This window comes from Lissotriton vulgaris, chromosome 6 (genome assembly GCF_964263255.1).
Source record: "Lissotriton vulgaris chromosome 6, aLisVul1.2, whole genome shotgun sequence".
Classification (NCBI taxonomy): Eukaryota; Metazoa; Chordata; class Amphibia; order Caudata; family Salamandridae; genus Lissotriton; species Lissotriton vulgaris.
Genome location: NC_141694.1, coordinates 650,432,991 through 650,453,640, shown reverse-complemented (window position 1 = coordinate 650,453,640; position 20,650 = coordinate 650,432,991). Strand labels below are relative to the sequence as shown.

Sequence of the window (20,650 nt, the reverse complement as noted above, 5' to 3'; positions counted from 1 at the left end):
CTCTAGAAGGGTGCAAGGCTACCCCCGTCGCCAGAATTGGCGAGGGGGTAGTATTCCAATTCGTATGACACCTTACTCGACATGTTTTGATAATGCTATACCAAAGTTAGCATTTGACCGCGAGGTTCATAATGCACTTAAGAGTATATGGTATAGCGTTATCATGGAACAGCTATTAGGACTTGGTTCCTCAAGCTGCAAACGGGCTTTTCCCCATGCCAGAGCACCATCTCACATAATTCCAAGCACTCTGCCTTCAGGATTGATAAGGCCTGCCATAGGAGTGACTGATAGGAATAAATGTGTCCACTTTTAGGGTTAGATATAGGGATACTATATCTAAAGCAAAGGGTGATTACACCACCTTGCCCCAGCTGTCGTGCAGCCAGTTGTGTCTGTTTAGATGGCCGGCCAGGGGTGGCATAATTCATGCTTCAGCCCCTGGTAGGCCCTGGGTACACCTATGCCCTGGATACCTAAGGTATGCTGTATAGGGACTGATAAGGTGGCCCAGTACCAATTGGTAAATGCACCTAAGGTACATGGTTGTCGATTTAGAGAGAGACCAACTAGGCTGTGGGTCTGATTAGCAGGCCCACAGCCAGGGAAAGTCGTAAACCAGTGAAGCAAAAAGCAAAAATCGGGGGTGACCATAGGATTGCAGACCCTACTCTCCTACACCGTCCTTTTTGGGGATTAGAAAGTACAGAGAGTACACCCCTGTACCTTGGTGTTCTAAGGGTACTAGTTCTATGGCCCCTTTTTGTAGCATGCTGATGACTTCCTGCTGCAATAAGTGTAGGTGCTCTGCGGACATAGGACGTTGTCTTGGGGGTATGTTGGGCGGTGTGGACATTAACTCTAGGCAATATCCATGCTGTATAATTTGCCTCACCCACCTGTATGTAGCTATGGTTTCCCAGACTGTCGCGTTCTAATCTAGGACCCTGATCGATACTGTGACCTTATGCCCCTATACGGCTATAAATCCATTTATTCCCTATATTGGCATAACCGTTCAAGTGCAATATTCAGAAACTCGTCTCTGGCCTCACACGAACAGAGCCACATTTCAGAATCGCTTCTCTGTCACTTCCTTTGCAACCAATTAGTGCAATGACATAGCAGAAGTTACTATCTATGATTCCTAGATTAACACTCTGAGTTCTTCAACAAGATAAAAACTCAGCAACCTGGAAATCCCCGCTTGCTGTGTTTTGATTAGTAATAGAACTCTAATGAGCACTGATAGACGATCACTTCCTAGTGACATCTTTATTGACGTCTTAAGTCCAAAAACGTACGTCAAACAAGGCACCTTTCAGATATAAATATTACCAACGTTGCCTTAAGCAAACGCTGTTGTTTTCGCTGATGCTGCTAGCTGCCTCAAAGCCATCGCTGCTGAAGAAGCTGCTGTTATGCTGATGATACCATAGCTGCTATCGCTACTGCTATCGCTGCTAACTAGCGAACGATGGTGTGGTGAACTTAGGAGCTGAACAGCCGTCCCCCTGCAAGAGCCAAGCAGATGCAAGCTGCCCGCGGACGCTGCCCCTCCTCCTCCTCCTCGACGTGCTGAGAGAGACGCTGTCTTTTCTCCTGCAGAGAAATCCAGCTACGGCGTTTCTAGTCTACCCTTGCGGGTGACTGGGATATCGACCCCATGAAGGAGATACCAGACCTCCATCATTCTATTCCAGAGGTATGGGGTTGACTAAACCCTTAGAGAGAATTCTTGAAGCAAACCTTGGCAAACCCAACTTAACTTAAAGCTACTTACTTACTCCCCTCCCAAGTATTAGGCTTAGGTCAGGTACACTGGGGTAGGCGTAGTTAGAAGCACCAGTTGAGTATTTTAGCCTAATGTATATATGAATGTATATATGTTATATTCATTTTAACCACTGTATGGCTAAGAAACCATATCAATGCTTTTACAGTACTATTTCGCAATACTTATCTTACTGTACGTACTTTTTATAATAACAAGTCTTGCAATTGTGGCAATTCATTTCTCTTGTACGAGAAGAAAGACTGTTCAATAAATGTTACCCTTTATTGACAACGCCCGTCTCTCTATTCTCTACATATTGTGAAAGTAAACTGCTCAACCACTGACTGAGTAAAATAACTGTCTATTGTTCACACGACCCTAGAGATTGACTCTTGATCTGAGGAGAAAAGTTGTCATGTTGCACGGTTGTTGGAAAACTGAATCCCTTCTTGTCTGTACCAGGGAAGCTGATCACTTCCTATTCAGTCAAGAAAGTTTCCAGTGACCTCTGAGCTAGTTGGTAACAAACCCAATTAAGTTTAGCATAGTCAGTGGAGGCCTGGAAGATCCGCACTTCTACGTCGATACTACTGTTTATGTTATTCCAATGCGCAGGGCCTATTGGGAAAATAGGAACTACACTACAAGACTGGCAAGAACTGCTGTAGTCTTCCCCCGACCGGTGTTATATGTTGGTGGAGGATCTGGAGCTGTTATTTCCTCGTCCTCTACCCTTGGTGCTATTGCCACGGTATCCACCTCTACTGTTCTTGTTGTAGGTGTTTTGCGTGTTGCCTTTATTGTAAGAGGTTTGCTGTGTTGAGGCTCCTCTAACAGCTCCTCTGTTGCCGGAGCAACGAAAGGAACCGCCTCTATATTGCTGTGACTGCAGGGCACCCATAGACTTGGCTGTCTTGGTGTCCTTTTTCATTTTGTCCAGTATGGTGTCCACATCAGGACCAAATAAAAAGTCAGGGTTAACTAGTTGTTTATGTAAAGTGGTTTGAACTTCATTTTTAAACCCCAGAGATGCGTAGCCACGCATGTCGTCTGAGCATGACGCTGGTGTTGATAGCCCTGGCTGCTGTGTCAGCTGCATCTAAGGCACATTTGATGGATGCGTTAGAAATGAGCTTTCCCTCTTGTATCAGGAATTCTGCCTGTTCCTCATAAAGGTCTGGTAGATGTTGGAAGATTTGCTCCAGTGTGTCATAGTGCACTCTGTCATACCTGGCTAATAGGGCCACTCTCTATCCTAGGTTTAATGACCCTCGCCCTGGTTGTGTCTTTAAATATGTCCCCTGCATGTTTAAGCACCCCTTTTAGCATTGGCAATATTTTGATGTTTTTCTCAGAGGTGCTGAAAGTGTCAAAGAGGAAGTCTTCATCAATGGGATGTGCATGCATCTCCACATGGTGATTATATGTTGCCCTTTCTATTTGTGCGTTGAAGGCAGCTGTGTCCTCTGTAGGCGATGTTTTAACAGGGTATGCAGTATTGTCAGGAATTGTCTGAGAATCTCCAGGATCTACAGGGTCAGTCCATGGCTGAGTTTGTGTGTTCTGGCCATTATCCGTTGGATAATTGTATTGGTCATTGTCCTCATACTCCCCATAGTCATCTGTGCGTGTGGGCGAGTACATATAGGTTTCCTGCAAATATGGTGTGATAGTCTCAAAGAGAACTGGAGATGTTGAAGTGTCTCTTTTCCTCTTTAGAGGTATTTTGTAGGACTCAACGGTAATTTCAGGTCTGATCTTCCTTTTTAACGGGGTAACCTTCCCAGTGTCGGGGTTAGACTGTTCTTCAGCGGAGGGATCCTGTTCCTCTGCTACTGTAGCTCTTTCCCCCAATCTCAGCCTTTTTGGCTGGGTCAGTTCGAATCCGCTATCTTTTTCGACCACCCTTGGCTTGATATGCGGAGGCAGTCCGAATTTTATCGGTCCGAGAGGTTTTGGTTGTTGGGCCGTTTTAGTAGCCTGTAAGATCTTTTTTGGAGCCGTGGTTATCGATCCGACTGTTTTTGGTTGTTCGATAACCATCCTGTGGCCCGGTGTCTACTTCGGAGCGATGCTTTGGTCCCTCGGTTCGACGGAGCTCTTTGGCTCGAGTCTCGATTTTGGCTTAAGTGTCTTTGTGTGCACTTGCTTCGGTTGTCCGACGCGTAACTTGGGATCGATAACCGTTGTCCGTTCGAGTCCTTTCTTTGTGTTGGCAGGTGTCGACGTCTATGTTGTCGGGTAGACGGCCTTCCGCTTAATCACGGACGGGGGAGTAGTGGCTCTGGCCTCGACAACCTTTGCCAGCGACCTCAACGGGTCGACAACCTGTTTTTGCTTGGTCAGCTTCGGGGCTATAGAATCGTTGTTCTAATCTTGGCTAAGCCCTTCCGGCGATGCATCGTCCTGAGCCTCTGGATCTGAACCTGCGAATATATTGGGCTCCGTACTCACGAGCGGCCTAGTGTCCTCGCCGGAGTCGTCCTCGATGGCTCCTATGCCTGGATCGTCGTCCCCTACCTCGATGATGTCTTTTTCGTCATCGACGTAGTAGTTGAAGTCGTGTTCAGAGGCATGCTCCGACTGCTGATCCGAGTCTCCCGGCTCGACGATTTCTTCGTCATCTTCAAAGATGTTCTCTGGCTCAGGCGCTGACTTCTGCATCGTCTGCCTCGCCGCACGTCGAATTCAAAGAGTCTTTTTTTACCTAAATTGAGCACAAGCTAAGCAGTCTGCTTCGTTGTGTTCAGGAGATAAACACTTATTACAGACTGGGTGTTTATCAATGTGTGGGTATTTAGAGTTCCAGTTGGGGCATCGCTTGAAAGGACTTCGTTCCATCGACGATTGGCCCTGGTGTCGAGAAGGCCACGCGGCCCGTTTCGACGTCCTGAGTAGAAAGAACAGGAATAAGTTGTAGGTACCGATCGAAGATACAATACCGACGACCCGAAGGCCTTTAGAAAGTTATAAATATATTTCCGAACTCCGAGTAACGAAAGTACATCCGAACCCAATGGCGGAAAAAAACAATCTGAGGATGGAGAGGATGCCCTTGCGCACTGTAGTCCGGAGGAGGAGCCACCTATCTCGTGATACTTCGAAGACTCTTCCAGGACAACAATGTGCAATCATCCGGACCCAACACTAGGCGGCGATCTATGCACAGATATGAATTCAGCAGCCCACATGCCTCGAACAGACAGTTCCCACTGGTTGAGACTGAAACTACAGGATACCCGGACACTAGGAGAGTCAATCTACCTATGAGCACCGAAATTCTCTCGTTACCTCACCCACGGGCTGCGGGTGCATAGGTGTGAAAGTGTGTCGGGTTTCCGCTTTGAAGTCAATGGAGCCTTGGAGAAAGATGCTGCAGGCGACCAGGAGGAAGATGTCCGGAGTGCTCCAAGGGTGGATCAAGGAAGATGGAGACCTGAAAGCAGAGGGGACAATGTTCACAGTCACTAGCCAGTGACCGGAGTGGAACCAGGAAGGAACCAGATGATGTTGTCGCGATCAGGTGAAGAGGTGACGCTTGACTCTGCAGCCACGTGAACCAGGAGGTGTCTTCAATGACCAGGATGGAGGCAAGAACTGTCCCACGCATGCTCTCGCTGACGGCGGTGTCTGTTCCGGGATCGGAGTCAACAGGCCTTGGCAAAGGCAACCCATGCGGTGAGTGAAGATGGCGTCTGGTGCGGACCAGGAGGGTCCGGGGTGCTTCTCTTTTGGAAGGAAGCAAGGGCCAGTCTGGAGCAACCAGACCAGCGGTGTAGATTTCAAGGATCGTCGTCTAGGAGGCCACTAGCCAGCCGGCAAGTTACCAGACAACGCGTCGAGCAGCAATAAAGCAAAAGGGCCACACGCAGATCTCGTGGATGCTGGAGGGCTGGATTTTGGTGCAGGAGCTGCTCGGGGCTGGGGCTTCTCAATCCCCAAAGCACTTTCTCAAGGGTGCCTCAGAGGTTGTGCTGGAAGCGAAGTGCAGTTTCTTCAAGATGGCCGGTCCCACGTGTCTCGTCGCACCCACGGATCTCAGCTGTGCTGCAGATGTAAGTTTAGGTCGGAGAGGTCTGGAAGTCCGGGTCTCGTCGGGCTCTGAAGTCTGGTTCCACCAGGAAGGAAGACAAAGTGAACCGCTAGGACGCTTGATGGTGCCTGCAGATGCAGGGTGGTCACTCCTTGGCCACAAGGGAGACTTCTTCAGTCTTCTGTGGAGCAGAACGTCGAAGTCCAGAATTTCTTCTTTGTAGTTTCAATTCAGGATAATCCCTTTTGGAATGGGACCAGCACCTACCTTTATTCTGCTAAAGGGGGCTGTACTAGTGACTAGGTCCCTCCCATGGGTGGGACCAGGAAGGGGGGTGGTTACACCCCCTATCCTTTGTCTGGTTTCGTGCCAGAGCTGGGGCTGGAGTGCCCCAGCAACTTTGAACCGGGGTATGCACAGGGACACCTTGTGTGCCCCAGGCATGTCTCATTCCTTTCAGCCCTGCCTATCTGGATACACAAAGTCCTGTCTGGGGTGGTGCTAGCACCTCCCCAGGCAGGAAATCCTTTGTCCAGGCCTCTGTTGCTGGAAGGACTCCCAGCAGCAGGAGGTCAGACTTGTGTCTGTGGCAGCAGCATCCATTTTGTGATGCTGAGGCTCGGGTTAACTTTAACCGGGGTTCAAGTTACATACATGTCTCATCCCACTAGAAGGGTGGAATGCTACCCCCGTCGCCAGAACTGGCGAGGGGGTAGTATTCAAAAACGTATGACATCTTACACGACATGTTTTGATAATGCTATGTCAAAATTAGCAATAACCACGAGGATTATAATGCACTTAAGAGTATATGGTATAGCGTTATCATGGCACAGCTATAAGGACATGGTTCCGAATGCTGCAGACAGGCTCAGCTCATGCTAGAGCACCATCTCACATAATTCCAAGAACTCTGCCTTCAGGATTGATAAAGCCTGCCATAGGAGTGACTTATAGGAGTATATGTGTCCCTTTTGGGGTTAGATATAGGGATACTATATCTAAAGCAAAGGGTGATTACACCACCTGCCCCAGCTGAGTGATCAGCCAGTTGAGTCAAATAGTAAGGCCAGGCTAGGGGTGGCACAATACGTGCTGCAGCCCCTGGTAGGCCTTGAATGCACCTATGCCCTGGGTACCTAGGGTACACTGTACAGGGGCTCACAAGGTGATCCAGGTTCCAATTGGTATGTACCTAGAGTACATGGAGTCCATTTTAACAGAGAGAGCAGAAGGCCTGGGGTCCTGAATAGCAGGGCCCTGGTCAACTAAGTCGAAAACCAGCTAAACACTAGACAAAAAGTTGGGGGTAACCATAGTCGGATGTCCACCTTCCTACACTGACATGCTGAGTAGCTCGGGATACCAGTATCTTCGTGCCCAGTCCGGAGCCACAAGGATGACTTGGGCCCGGTCACGTCTTATCTTCTTCAGCACTCTGGGCAGCAGTGGTGTAGCCAGAAAGGCGTACAACAGACCGCAACTCCACTCGCGACGATAAGCGTCTCAGAGCGAGTGCCGCCTTGGGAACTCCAACGCGCAGAACTGATGACATTGCGCGTTCTCTTCTGTGGCGAATAGATCAAACCAAGGCTCTCCCCACTGCTGAAAGAGAACTTGCGCCACGTCCGAATTCAGACGCCATTCGTGATCCATTATGCACAGACGGCGGAGTTCGTCCACCCTGACGTTCAGAGAACCTGCCAGGTGTTGAACCACCAGGGTCAGGTCCTCATGTTCCAGCCACTGCCAGAGGCGCAGAGCCTCCCGGCAAAGGGTCCACGAGCCTAACCTGCCCTGTTTGTTGGAGTACCACATGGCGGTGGTGTTGTCGGTGAACACCTGCACTACACCCGCCCGGACAGAGGGGAGGAATGCTTTCAGTGCAAGTGGGATCGCCCACAGCTCCAGAAGGTTGATGTGGAGCTGGGACTCTACCGGAGACCAGAGGCCTCTGATCTCCGCCTCTCCGATGTGGCATCCCCATCCCAGGAGAGACGTATCGGTCACAACTACGTGGTCTGGTTGGGGTATGGAGAGGGATCTGCCGCCGACCCAATTTCGGTCCGCGAGCCACCACTGCAACTGTCTTGCAGTGCCCTACGAGATCAAGATGTGGTCGGACAAGTTGCCCTGATGCTGGGCCCACTGAAACTTCAGGTCCCACTGCAGAGCCCTCATCCGCCACCTGGCGTGATGCACCAGAAGGATGCAGGAGGCCATCAGCTCCAGAAAACGCAGCGTCAACCTGACCGAGACTCTGGATGAAGGTTGAAAGATCGGAATCAGAGCCTGAATATCCCGAACCCGCTGTTCGGGAGGATAAACCCGAAACTGCGCAGAGTCTAGAACCGCTCCGATGAAGAGGAGCTTCTGAGAGGGACACAGGTCCGACTTCAGCATATTGATAGAGAACCCAAGCAGGTGCAGGAGGTCGGCCGTAGTTTGGAGGTGGCCGACGACTGTCTGGGGCGAGCCCACCTTCAACAGCCAGTCGTCGATGAGCTGCGACCACCGTCATCACTTTTGTGAACCCCCGTGGGGCGCAGGTAAGGCCGAAGGGGAACATAGTAAACTGAAAGTGCTTGTGGCCTACAGTGAACCGCAGGTAACGCCGGTGGGCCGGCAGGACGTGGATGTGAAAATAAGCGTCCTGCAAGTCCAACGCTACCATCCAGTCTCCCGGGTCCAGGGCAGCTAAGACCTGAGCCAGAGTCAGCATCTTGAACTTCTCCCTCCAGGGGAAGCTGTTGACGTTCTGCAGGTCCAAGATAGGGCGTAGGCCCCCTATACCATTCTTGGGAACAATAAAGTAGCGTGAGTAACAACCACACCCTACTTCTGGCCTCCTTGGCAGAGAGGGCCGTAACTTCCTCTCGCTGAAGTTTCAAGTGATCCCCGACACACGGTGGTACTGCGGTGGCACGGCTGGAGGGGTCGCCTCGAAGGTAAGGGGGTAGCCCCTTTGGACGATTTGCAGCACCCACCTGACTGATGTGATGGTGCGCCAGTGGAGGAGATGATGGCGAACCCTGCCCCCCACAGGTGTTAAATGGGCCTGAAAGCTCTGACTAGGAGGGCTTTGAGGCGGATGCTGCGGGGTGGATGTGGACTGGCCTCGCCGTTGTACACGGGCACCGCTACGGCGGTTACCACGTCCGCCACCGTGCCGGATGTTAGTCTGCGGCCCTTGGCTGGCAGGACATGTGGAGGCGCCTCTTCCTTGGCCACGAAAGAAGCGAAAGGCAGCAGTTTGCTGGCGCGGGCCGACAGGCTCAAGGACTTGGCCATAGCCCTGGAGTCCTTAAAGTGCTCAAGTGCACTGTCTGCCTTGTCGTCAAAGAGGCGACGGCCATCAAACGGCATCTCATAAGGGTGTTCTGGACATCAGCCGAAAAGTTGGCGGACCTCAGCCAGGCGTGGTGGCGAACCGCCACCGTCGTTGCAATCGCCCTGCCCTGCGAGTCCGTTGTATCCAGCCCACATCGGATGGAATACCGTGCTGCATCTCGACCCTCTGCAAGGGCTTGGGTGAGTTTAGCCTGGGCCTTCTCCGGGCATTATGGCAGCACGTCCGCGACCATGTCCCACAGAGAGTGGGTATGAAGGCCCAAAAGGCACACAGTGTTGACTGACTGCAACCCCAAACTTAGTGAGGAGAACATCCTTTTACCATAGTGTTCGTACCTTTTGGATTCCCGATCAGGAGGAGCTGTCGGGAATGCGGTCTGGGAGTTAGAGGCCTGGATGACCAGGCTCTCGGGGGTGGGCTGGGTGGACAGGAAGCTAGGGTCGCCCGGGGCCGGGCGGTGGCATCAGGCCATGGTTCTATCTACAGGGGGACCTGTAGCGGGACTGGACCAAGTGCCCAAAAGATCGTCAGTTAAGGCCTCATTAACTGGCAGTAGAGGCTCCGAAGAGCTTGCCTGCGGTTTTAGGACCTCAGTGAGGAGGTTAGTCCTCACGGCCGCGACGGGGAGCTCAAAAGCCAAGGCCTTGGCCGCCCTCGTCAACACCACCCTATAGGCAGCCCCCTCCTCCATAGCCATGGTAGGAGGTGAGACAAATCCAGTGTCGGGCGAAGTGTCCAAATCACTGGCCTCCCCTAGCTCACCTGCCCACCTGCCCAGTCCTGAAAAGACAGGCACTCCCGTGCCAGAGGGTCCTCAGAACCCTTCTAATTCGCCTCGCCCTCCATCTCCTGGTACTCGGGTTCAAATGATGGGGCCGGACCATAGAAGAAATGTTCTTCTCTCGACATCGAATGCGTCGTCGATCGATACCGTTCCGAGCCCAACACCAGAAGGTGATCTATGCAAAGTGTACAATCTGCAGCTCATATGCCTCGAACAGGAATTTCTGAATTATACTTGGTTTAGTTGCCTAGATGTAAATCTTCTAAATCTGTCTTTTGTTGCGACAACAAGCTAATACAAGGAGGTGACTGAAAGGTAAATATTTTGTTGTCAATTTTTCTGATAATACACTCACTTAAACAGTCTTTGAGATCTAATGTAGATCTGCAACCACATCTTGCTGATAAGAATGTGTTATTAGTTATTGGGAGCGTGGTATCATTTTTGGGGCAGAAACTTTCTTGTAAGATAATGTCCATAAGAAACTGACTAATTTGGCTCTGGGTGTTGAGTGATTCACACATGCATAACTCTAGGAGGACAGAAGGTTTTTGCCTGTCCCCCCTGCTGCTTCCATACTGACATCCAATTCTTCACAGGCTTTTCAGATGTTAAGGGATCTAACAGCCAGTATCAGGACTCACAAAAGTACATAAGTAAGAGGACACAATGGTCTTTATAGGGATATGAAGCATTGCCTACCGTAGGTCTGAGCATCATAGGATTCAGTGCCTTCTTTCATATGTTCATAGGCATCAGCGTCTTCAACTTTTGTCTCCGGTGTGGTAGACTCCTTTTCCTCACCACTGGATTTTACCATCCTCAGCCTCTTCTGTAAACGTTCACTATGATTGCCCAAGGAACGCTCGTTATCTGCCTCGCCAAGTTTCCTTTTGAAGCTCTGATAATTTATGGGAATAGAGAAATTAGTAGCATCATTGGGAGAAACTACACTTGCTATTATAGTTTTACCATAGCTGCAAATTATTGTGAATAGATTTGTGTACTGAAGATGGAGGAGGTAAACTATCCAGAGTGTAGAGACTTATTTGTGATTTTATACATAAGATATGGATTTATTTTTTTACCTGGGTTGGTCTTGTGCTTTGTTTCTGGGAAGCTAATCGTGCCATTAACTTGGATTCATGGCCTTCGGACTGACTAGCATCTGCAGCTCCGCACCCATGCTCCTATGAGAAGATGGACAAAGTGCTCGTCAAACAGCTCTTGGCTAAATAAAAACATAGAATACCATGAAAACCACACCAGAAAACACAAAATAAACGATATATTGCATTAGTAACATAACACTATAATAAATAACCTGATTTAGAGAAAGGAATTCATAGACAAAGGTCTTGTAACCCACAAATCTTTCTGGTGGACATACGCCTTAATGCAAATGCTACTTACCAGTATGCATCTGTTCTTGGCATGTACGGCTGCTGACATTCATATCTGTGCATAGATCGCCGCCTAGTGTTGGGTCCGGATGATTGCACATTGTTGTCCTGGAAGAGTCTTCGAAGTATCACGAGATAGGTGGCTCCTCCCCTGGACTACAGTGCGCATGGGCATCGCCTCCATCCCCAGATTGTTTTTAGCCATTGGCAGAGATGGAGTGAACTATGTGAGTGATGACCATGCTATGCGCGTATATAAGAAATACTGCAGCTGCTACAGGCGCCGGGGAGGAGGGCGGGCGATATGAATGTCAGCAGCCCTACATGCCAAGAACAGATGCATACTGGTAAGTAGCATTTGCAGTTCGTGGCATGTGGGCTGCTGAATTCATATCTGTGCATAGAATACATAGCAGTGCTCCCCTCATTGGCGGCCGCCCGTGCCAGCTGCAGCAGTTTGAAAAAGTGTCTTGAGAACAGCCTGCCCAACAGCTGCCTGCTGTTTGGAGTGTACGTCTACGCAGTAATGTTTAGTAAAAGTATGTGTGGTAGACCATGTGGCTGCCCTACAAATATCTTCCAAAGGAATGTTCCCAAGGAAGGCCATAGAGGCCCCCAACTTTCTGGTGGAGTGGGCTCTTGGTGGAATTGTGAGAGTTCGTTTAGCTTTAGCGTAACAGATCTGAATGCATTTCACGATCCACCTAGCAATACCAGCTTTGGAAATAGCGTTACCCTTGTGGTGTGAGGCAAAAGCAACGAAAAGTTGCTTGGTCTTTCGAAAATCCTTTGTCCTGTCAACGTAGTACATTAAGGCTCTTTTAACGTCAAGAGTGTGGAGCATCCGCTCCGCCAGTGACTCGGGGTTTTGAAAAAACACTGGCAACTCGATTGTCTGGTTTAAGTGGAATTGAGATACCACCTTAGGCAAAAATTTAGGGTTAGTGCGGAGCACCACCCTGTTGGCATGGACTTGGAAAAAAGGCTCTTGGATGGTGAGTGCCTGCAACTCACTAACCCTCCGTAGCGATGTAATTGCTACCAAGAAAGCAACCTTCCAAGTTAGAAACTGAAGCTCACAAGAGTGCAGTGGCTCAAAAGGAGGACCCATCAGCCTTGTAAGAACCACATTGAGGTTCCATTCTGGAGCTGGTGGCGTCCGTGGTGGAATGACCCTTTTGAGCCCTTCCAGAAAAGCCTTAATAGCAGGAACCTTGAAAAGTGATAGGTGCCGCCTATTCTGGAGGTATGCGGCCATTGCGGACAGGTGAATGCGGATGGAAGAATACGCTAAATTGCATTGGTATAGATGGAACAGGTAACAAATGATGTTCTGAATGGAAGCATCCAGCGGGTCAATGTTGTGGTTCGCACAATAAATGACGAACCGCTTCCATTTAGCCGCATAACATGCTCTAGTAGTGGGCTTCCTTGCCTCCCGAATGATGTCCATGCAATCGGGGGGAAGATTGAGGTAGCCAAACTCTAGGACTTCAGGAGCCAGATCGCCAGGTTGAGCTGTTGCGGATCTGGGTGCTGAATGTCGCCATGGCTCTGCGTCAGAAGGCTGGGAGTGAGGTGAAGCCTTTGATGCGGTACCACGGAAAGTTCCAGAAACGTGGTGTACCATGGTTGGCGGGCCCACGTTGGAGCAACCAGGATGAGAGTCATCGAGTGTTGCCTGAGCTTGCGAGCCACCAGCGGAATCAGAGGTGCTGGGGGAAAAGTGTACGCAAATCTGCCTGACCAGTTCATCCACATCGCATTGCCCTGCGATTGCGGGTGTGGGAACCTGGCGGCGAAGCTTTGGCATTTTGCGTTCTCCCTTGTGGCGAACAGGTCTATCTCTGGATGACCCCACTTTTGGAAGTACGGTTGGAGTACTGATGGATGTATCTCCCACTCGTGCATTTGGTGGCTGTGCCTGCTGAGCAGGTCCGCCATCTGATTGTCCTTGCCTGGGAGGTGCTCCGCCATGAGGAAGAGGTTCCTCTGAATGGCCCACTTCCACATGCTCTGAGCCAGATGAGACAGCTGCGGAGAGTGTGTGCCTCCCTGCTTCTGAATGTAGTACATGGCTGTCATGTTGTCCGTCCGGATCAACACGACCTTGTTGCACAGATGTACTTTGAATGCCTTCAAGGCCATGAAGATTGCCATCAGTTCCAATACATTGATGTGCATCTTCCTTTGCTGTAGCGTCCATAGTCCCTGCACTGTGTAGTGGAGTACATGCGCTCCCCAACCCTGGAGAGAGGCGTCCGTTGTCAGGATGATCTGTGGCACTGGCTCTTGAAACGGTCGGCCCTTGCAAAGGTTTTGTGGATTCCACCAATGCAGAGAGTTGTATGCCCGACCGCTCACCAACAATAGGTCTGTTAGTTGCCCATGAGCCTGAGTCCACTGACGTGCTAGGCACTCCTGGAGCGGACGCATATGTAACCTCGCGTGCGGGACGATGGAGATGCAGGAGGCCATCATGCCTATCAACTGCATGAACACCCTCGCTGGAAGCGAGTGCTGTGGTCTGAATCGTTGGATCAGCGTCTGGATACTGGCGATTCTCACTGAGTTTGGCTGCGCAGTGGCTGCCAGAGTGTCTATTGTCGCGCCCAGATACTGCCGTACATGGGCGGGTTGGAGATGTGATTTTGGGTAATTCAGTGAGAATCCCAGATCGTGCAGGAGATGAATGGTGCGGGACACGTGGTTTGCGCACTGCTGTTCTGAACGTGCCTGAATGAGCCAGTCGTCCAGATACGGATAGACGTGGACGTTCTGGCGTCGTAGGTGCGCCGCCACAGTCGCCAGGCACTTTGTAAAAACTCTTGGCGCTGTGGTGACTCCGAAAGGCAGAACCCTGAACTGGTAGTGCTGGTCTTGAATTGTGAACCTGAGGTACTTCCTGTGTGAAGGATGCAGGGGAATGTGAACGTATGCATCCTTGAGATCTAGCGTTGCCAGGAAGTCCCCCTGCTGAAGCAGAGGGAGAACCTGCTGCAACGTGAGCATATGGAAATGCTCCGACAGAATGTACCGGTTGAGGGGCCTGAGGTCCAGGATGGGCCTGAGGGATCCGTCCTTTTTGGGGATTAGAAAGTACAGAGAGTAAACTCCTGTACCCCTTTCTTGCAGTGGCACGAGCTCTATCGCTCCTTTTTGCAGCATGACTTTGACCTCCTGCTGCAACAAGAGCAAGTGCTCGCCGGACATAGGACGGCTTCTTGGAGGTATGTTTGGTGGTGTGGACGTGAGTTCCAGACAGTAACCGTACTGAATAAGAGATTTGACCCGCCTGTCCGTGGTGATGGATTTCCACACGGGCAGGAACTGCTGGAGTCTCCCCCCGACCGGTGTTGTGTGGTCGGGAGGCAGTGACAAGGCGTCACTGTTTGTTGGTGGTGGAGGACCTGGAGCTGTTGTTTCCACGTCCCCTGCCTTTGACGTTGTTGCCCCTGTAACCGCCTCTACCCTTGTTGGTGTATGAGGTCTGGGTGTTGGTCTTGTAATACTGGGTGGATTGCGATGCCTGACCCCTTGAGGTGCCTCTGTTACTGGAGCGGCGAAAAGAACCACCCCGAAACTGCTGTGACTGGAGGGCTCCCATAGACTTAGCAGTGTCCGTATCTTTCTTCATTTTCTCAAGGGTTGCGTCCACTTCAGGGCCTAACAGGTGGTCTGGATGAACTGTTTGATTTAAGATGGTTGTCTGTATGTCTGGTTTGAAGCCTGATATTCTAAGCCAGGCATGCCTACGCAGTAACACGCTAGTGTTCACAGCCCTGGAGGCGGTATCAGCCACATCCAATGCACATTTAATGGAAGCATTGGTGATGAGCTTCCCCTCCTGAATTAACATTTCAGCTGCCTCTTTGTACTGATCAGGTAAGTGTTGCAGAAGTGTTTCAAGGGTGTCATAGTGCGCCCTATCGTAGCGTGCAAGTAGGGCCTGCGTGTTTGAAATGCGCCAAATATTAGCTGCCTGCGCAGCAATACGTTTGCCTGAGGCTTCAAAGATCTTGGATTCTTTGTCTGGGGGAGGAGCATCACCCGTGGTCTGCGAGTTCGCCCGTTTGCGTGCGTTGGATACCACCAACGAATCCAGTGGCAAGTGTCCCTTGATGTATGTTGGATCAGTGGGCGCTGCCTTGTATTTTTTGTCAATCCGAGGATTGATGACTCGCGCCCGAGTGGGCTCCTTGAAGACCTCTGGCGCGTGCTTCAGCACTCCCTTGAGCATAGGCAATGTTTTGACCGACTTTTCAGCCACTGAGAAAGTGTCAAACAGAAAATCTTCATCCACAGGGTCCGCATGGAGTTCAACATCATGGTTTGCTGCAGCCCTCTCAATCAGAGCATTGAAGGCTGCAGAGTCCTCTGTTGGAGAAGTTTTCGCTGCAAAAAGCTGCAGTTCGTGACCCGACTGAGGGTCCACCGGGTCGCCTCCAGCAGACCAAGGTTCGTTGACCTCCTCCGGATCCGAGTACGCTGGATAATTGTACTCGTCCCCCTCATCTCCGTCACCTTCCCCAGTGTTAGAACGAGTTGGTGAGAGTTCTAGATTTTGTGGAGATGCAGGCTCCCTAGGGGCAGAAGTACCCGCAGAGTCCAAATTCCTTTTGAGTGGAATACGAAAATGTTCCAACACCGGCTCCGTGGTGATTTTCCTCTTAAGGAGAGAGAGTTTGCCTGTGTCGGCGTCGATGACAACCTCTCGACGCTCCTCTTCGGCGAGTGGCTGTAGCCGAAGCTTCGACACTACCAATGACGCTTTGGGCGTCGACACCGGCTTCAAAGGCACCTCGTCCCCATGCTTTGGAGCGAATGCCTTCGGCGTCTTCTTCGGCGGCAGCATGAAGCGGATCGGCGTCTGCGCCTTGGCCGTCTGCTGTGCAGGCTTCGGCACCACACTCTTCGGTTCCGGGGCCGCTGCATCCTTCCGAATTCGTTGAAGGGACTCCGTGACCTTCTTGGTTTAGGACGGTGAGGGCTGGACCGGCTCGAGCGATTCCTCCGAGGCCGGAGTGGGGTCGGCGAGTGAAGGCACGGTCTTCGGAGCCGACACGTCACCACCCTTTCCCTTGACGGCCGGAATCGGCGCAGCCAGAGCCTTGGGGTCGTCCTGACGCTTCTTCGAGGGTCTTTTCGGGTCGTCGACCTCGACCATCTTCGGCGCCGACGCGGCCGCGTCGGTCGTCTTTGCCTTCGGCTTCGACATGAGGGGCTTCGGGTCGGCCATCTTGGCTTGGCTTTTGATGTTGGCGGCCATTTTGGGCTTTTTTGGAGCCTCAAGTCCCGACAGTGAGACTTTCACTTTCGGTTTCGATACCGTTGGCGTGGTCCCCGGTGGTTTCACTTTCAGTTTCCTTACCGGGAGTGGCGCATCACCAATGTCCGTGGCCGGGCCCGTAGGCGGAGCCGTGGGACGAGTAGTAAGGTCTTGGGTAAGGCCCGAAGGCGATCCCTCGACCTGGGCCGTATCATGAGGATTGACCCCGGAGTCAGTCTGAGGGTGCTCCTCCTCTGAGCTATCCCCCACGGTGGCAATGGCCCCGTCGTCGTCCCCTACCTCTCCGACGCCTTCATCAAACTCCTCGTCCCCCGCGTCGTAGTTTTCATCGTCAGACGCTGGGCTGGAGTCCGAAACTTGTAGGAAGGTGTCGTCACCAACGTCTTCCTCGAAGATGTTGTCCGGCGGGGGCGCTGATAAGTGGGGCTGGAGTCTAGCGGCCCGACGAAGCTTGAGAGTTTTCTTGCACCGGAACTTTGAGCAGGCCATACACCTGGCCTCGTCATGGTCCGGCGACAGACATTTGTTGCACACTGGGTGCACGTCGAGGTGTGAATACTTTGAGGTGCACACCGGGCACCTCTTAAACGGAGTTCGTTCCATGGTAGTAGTCTGGAGCGTCGTGTAGGCCCGTCCGCAACGACAGCACGCGGAGGGGAAGCAAGAGTTCAGAGCTGATGAAATAACAAACCCGAACGATGGACAATACCGACGCCAGTCCTAAAGACCTTTTGGTCTCAAGTTAGAAAAGTTAAACAACTATCGATTCCGACAGAGGGAACCGAAACACATCCGAACCCAATGGCGGAAAAAAACAATCTGGGGATGGAGGCGATGCCCATGCGCACTGTAGTCCAGGGGAGGAGCCACCTATCTCGTGATACTTCGAAGACTCTTCCAGGACAACAATGTGCAATCATCCGGACCCAACACTAGGCGGCGATCTATGCACAGATATGAATTCAGCAGCCCACATGCCTCGAACCTGTAGATTCTAAAGCTTTAGAATATTCCTAGGCACCAGACCAAAGTTAAAGATTTTTTCCAGCAATGCTCCAAGCATTAGTGTTTTGTGACTGAGAAACCCATGTTGAAGCCTGGCAGATGCCCACAACTGGAACGTCCTCTTAACAATGCAGTCGTAGAGACCTTGGCCTGGTGGATTGAGCTGCCAGACTTATTAAACTACAGCCTTCTGGTGGTTCCTTCTTACCCTGGGTGTAGTAGATGACAATCCAAGTTAATGGAGTCCTCTTTTGCACCAAAATGCCTTTCTTGGCTCCAGTGCACCCCACTGTGAGAAGTTGGCCTGATATGCAGCGCTCACTATTCTAGTGAGCACTTTGTATCAGTCCAAACAACCCTTATGGTGATTGGTTGTAAGTCAACCTTATAGACCAGCTATACTAGTAGCGTGGATACGAGCAGTCTTTCGGCTAAACTCTAGAGAGCGTGTTAAGCCAGCTGTTATACCATCACATATACCCCTTGAACATCAAGTGAAAGGACACTACACAAGTGTTATGAAAATAAACAGTGTATTTATTTAGATCACAACAGCCCTGTACTTTTTATGAGGACAGGGTACTAAGCACACAACAAAACTCTTATGAAAATACTTTAAGTTGCACAATTTACACAAATTCCCGAGGGGCACGAAAAACCATATACTATGGAAGTGGAATGCGAAATTACTAGCAGGTAAGTACTGTACTAATAGGCTTTGGAATCGCTAGGACTACGTTACTGAACCTTCAGATTACTAGTAGGAGGCCTAGGGGACTCGGGTGCAGAGTGTGCACTCTCACGCGGGATGCGGGACAAAGTCTATGGGAGCTAGTAAAAGCAAAGATAGTGTTCTCGGGCGAACCCGATAATGTAGGTCGAAAACGACAGTGACTCTGGACCCTTAGATAGTGAGGCTATGCTGGGGCACCGAAGTTACCTAGCCCAGGGGCTGCGGCTGCATAGGTCTGTTTAGACGTCGGGAATCCTCGTAGACGAACCAGGAGCCTGAAGAAAGAAGTTGCTGGCAGGCGACCAGTGAAGATAGTTCGGAGTGACCCAAGCCTGGATCGAAGATAGAAGACACCTGAAAGCAGAGGGGACCAAGTTCGTGACTACTAGCCAGTAGTCAGATGGCACCAGGAGGGCACCGGATGGCAGTCACCTCGACTAGGTGAGTGGGTGACGCTGGGCTCTGCAGTCTCACGGACCAGGAGGCGTTGTCGGCGACCAGGATGGAGGTGCGAGCTGTCCCACGATGGTTGATGCTGTCGACGTCGCTGGACCCAAGATTGGGGCAACAAGCCTTGGCAAATTCAAGCCCTGTCGTTGGGCGTCGTCGGGAAGGCCACAAGCCAGCGGGCTAGTAGCCAGACAACGCGGTGAGCAGCAAAAAGCAGAAGGGCCCCACGCAGATCGTGGAGATGCTGGGGGGCTGGGCTTCGGTGCTGGAGCTGCTCAGGGTCGGGGCTTCTCGGACCCCAAAGCACTCACCAGAGGATCCCTCGGCGGTCGTGCTGGATAGAAGTCGTGCAGTTCTGATGATGGCCGGTCCCTCGAGGTCTTGTCGCACCTACGGTTCTCAGCTTAGCTGTAGAGGTAGGTAGAGGTCAGAGGTGCCAGGGAAGCCGGGTCTCGTCGAGGTGGTCAGTCGGATTCCGGAGGAAGGACGTGCAGCAAACCGCAGAGTTCTTAGATGGTGCCTGCGGATGCAGGGTGACTACTCCTTAGCCACAAGGGAGAAATCTTGAGAAGAAGTCGAGATTTCCTTTCGTAGAAAGTAGTTTCTTGATTCAAAGATGATCTAATTTGGAAGGGTCCCCGCTCCTGCCTTTATCCTAAAGAAAGAGGTGGGTACGCGACTAGGTCCTGCCCTAGGGGTGGGACCAGGAAGGGGGGTGGTTACACCCCTCTCCCATGCCGGACTTTCCCCAGGCCAGGGGCTGGTGTGCCCCTGGAACTGGTTCTAGCCGGCAGATGCGTAGTGAGCACCGGGGTGCCACTTGCAGTCACCTTCCTGTAAAGCCCTGCCTACCCAGGATACACAAAACCCTGTCTGGGATGGTGCTAGCACCGCCCCTGACAGGAAACCCTTTGTCCAAGCTCTCCTCGCTGGAAGGACTCCCAGCAGCAGGAGGTCAGACTCGTGTCTGTGGTGGCAGCATCCATTTTGTGGAGCTGAGGCTTCAGTTAACTTTAACCGGGGTTCACAGTTACATACATTTCGTGTCCCTCTAGAAGGGTGGAATGCTAACCCTGTCGCCAGAATTGGCGAGGGGTTAGTATTCCAATTTGTATGACACATTACTCGACATGTTTTGATAAAGCAATACCAAAGATAGCATTTAACCGCGAGGATTATAATGCACTTAAGAGTATATGGTATGCGTTATCATGGAAGAGCTATTAGGACTTGGTTCCGCAAGCTGCAAACGGGCTCAGCTCATGCCAGAGCACCATTTCACACGATTCCAAGCACTCTGCCTTCAGGATTGTCAAGGCCTGCCATAGGAGTGACTGATAGGAATCTGTGTGTCCATTTGTTTAGGCTTAGATATAGGTATACTATATCTAAAGCAAAGGGTGATTACACCACCTTGCCCCAGCTGTCGTGCAGCCAGTTGTGTCAGATTTAGATGGCCATCCAGGGGTGGCATAATACATGCTTCAGCCCCTGGTAGGCCCTGGGTACACCTATGCCCTGAGTTACAGGGTCTGAGAAGGTGGCCCAGTACCAATTGGATAATGCACCTAAGGTACACATGTCAATTTAGTGAGAGAACAGCTAGGCTGTGGGTCTGATTGGCAGGCCCACAGCCAGGGAAAGTCGTAAACCAGTGAAACAAAAGCAAAAAATCTGGGTGATCATAGGATTGCAGACCCTACTCTCCTACACCCACACAGAAAGGTATCTGGTTAGGTCAATGCTGAAAGCCACTGTAATCTTCTCCTCTTTCAAGGGGTGTGGCATACCAAAAAATGTTGGTTGAGTTATCAATTCACCAA

At 51.2% G+C, this 20,650-nt stretch overlaps 1 protein-coding gene across 1 annotated transcript in view; it reads right to left on the bottom strand.

The window, feature by feature from the left end:
- Positions 1-20,650, bottom strand: part of MDN1 (midasin AAA ATPase 1) — a 2,142,100-nt gene that overhangs the window by 192,098 nt on the left and 1,929,352 nt on the right. Inside the window, exons 91-92 of the mRNA XM_086926648.1 lie at positions 11,035-11,136; positions 10,649-10,847 (exon numbers count right to left, since the gene is read on the bottom strand). Of these exons, the coding sequence (XP_086782774.1) occupies positions 10,649-10,847; positions 11,035-11,136 (301 nt within the window). The remainder of the gene's footprint in view (positions 1-10,648; positions 10,848-11,034; positions 11,137-20,650) is intronic.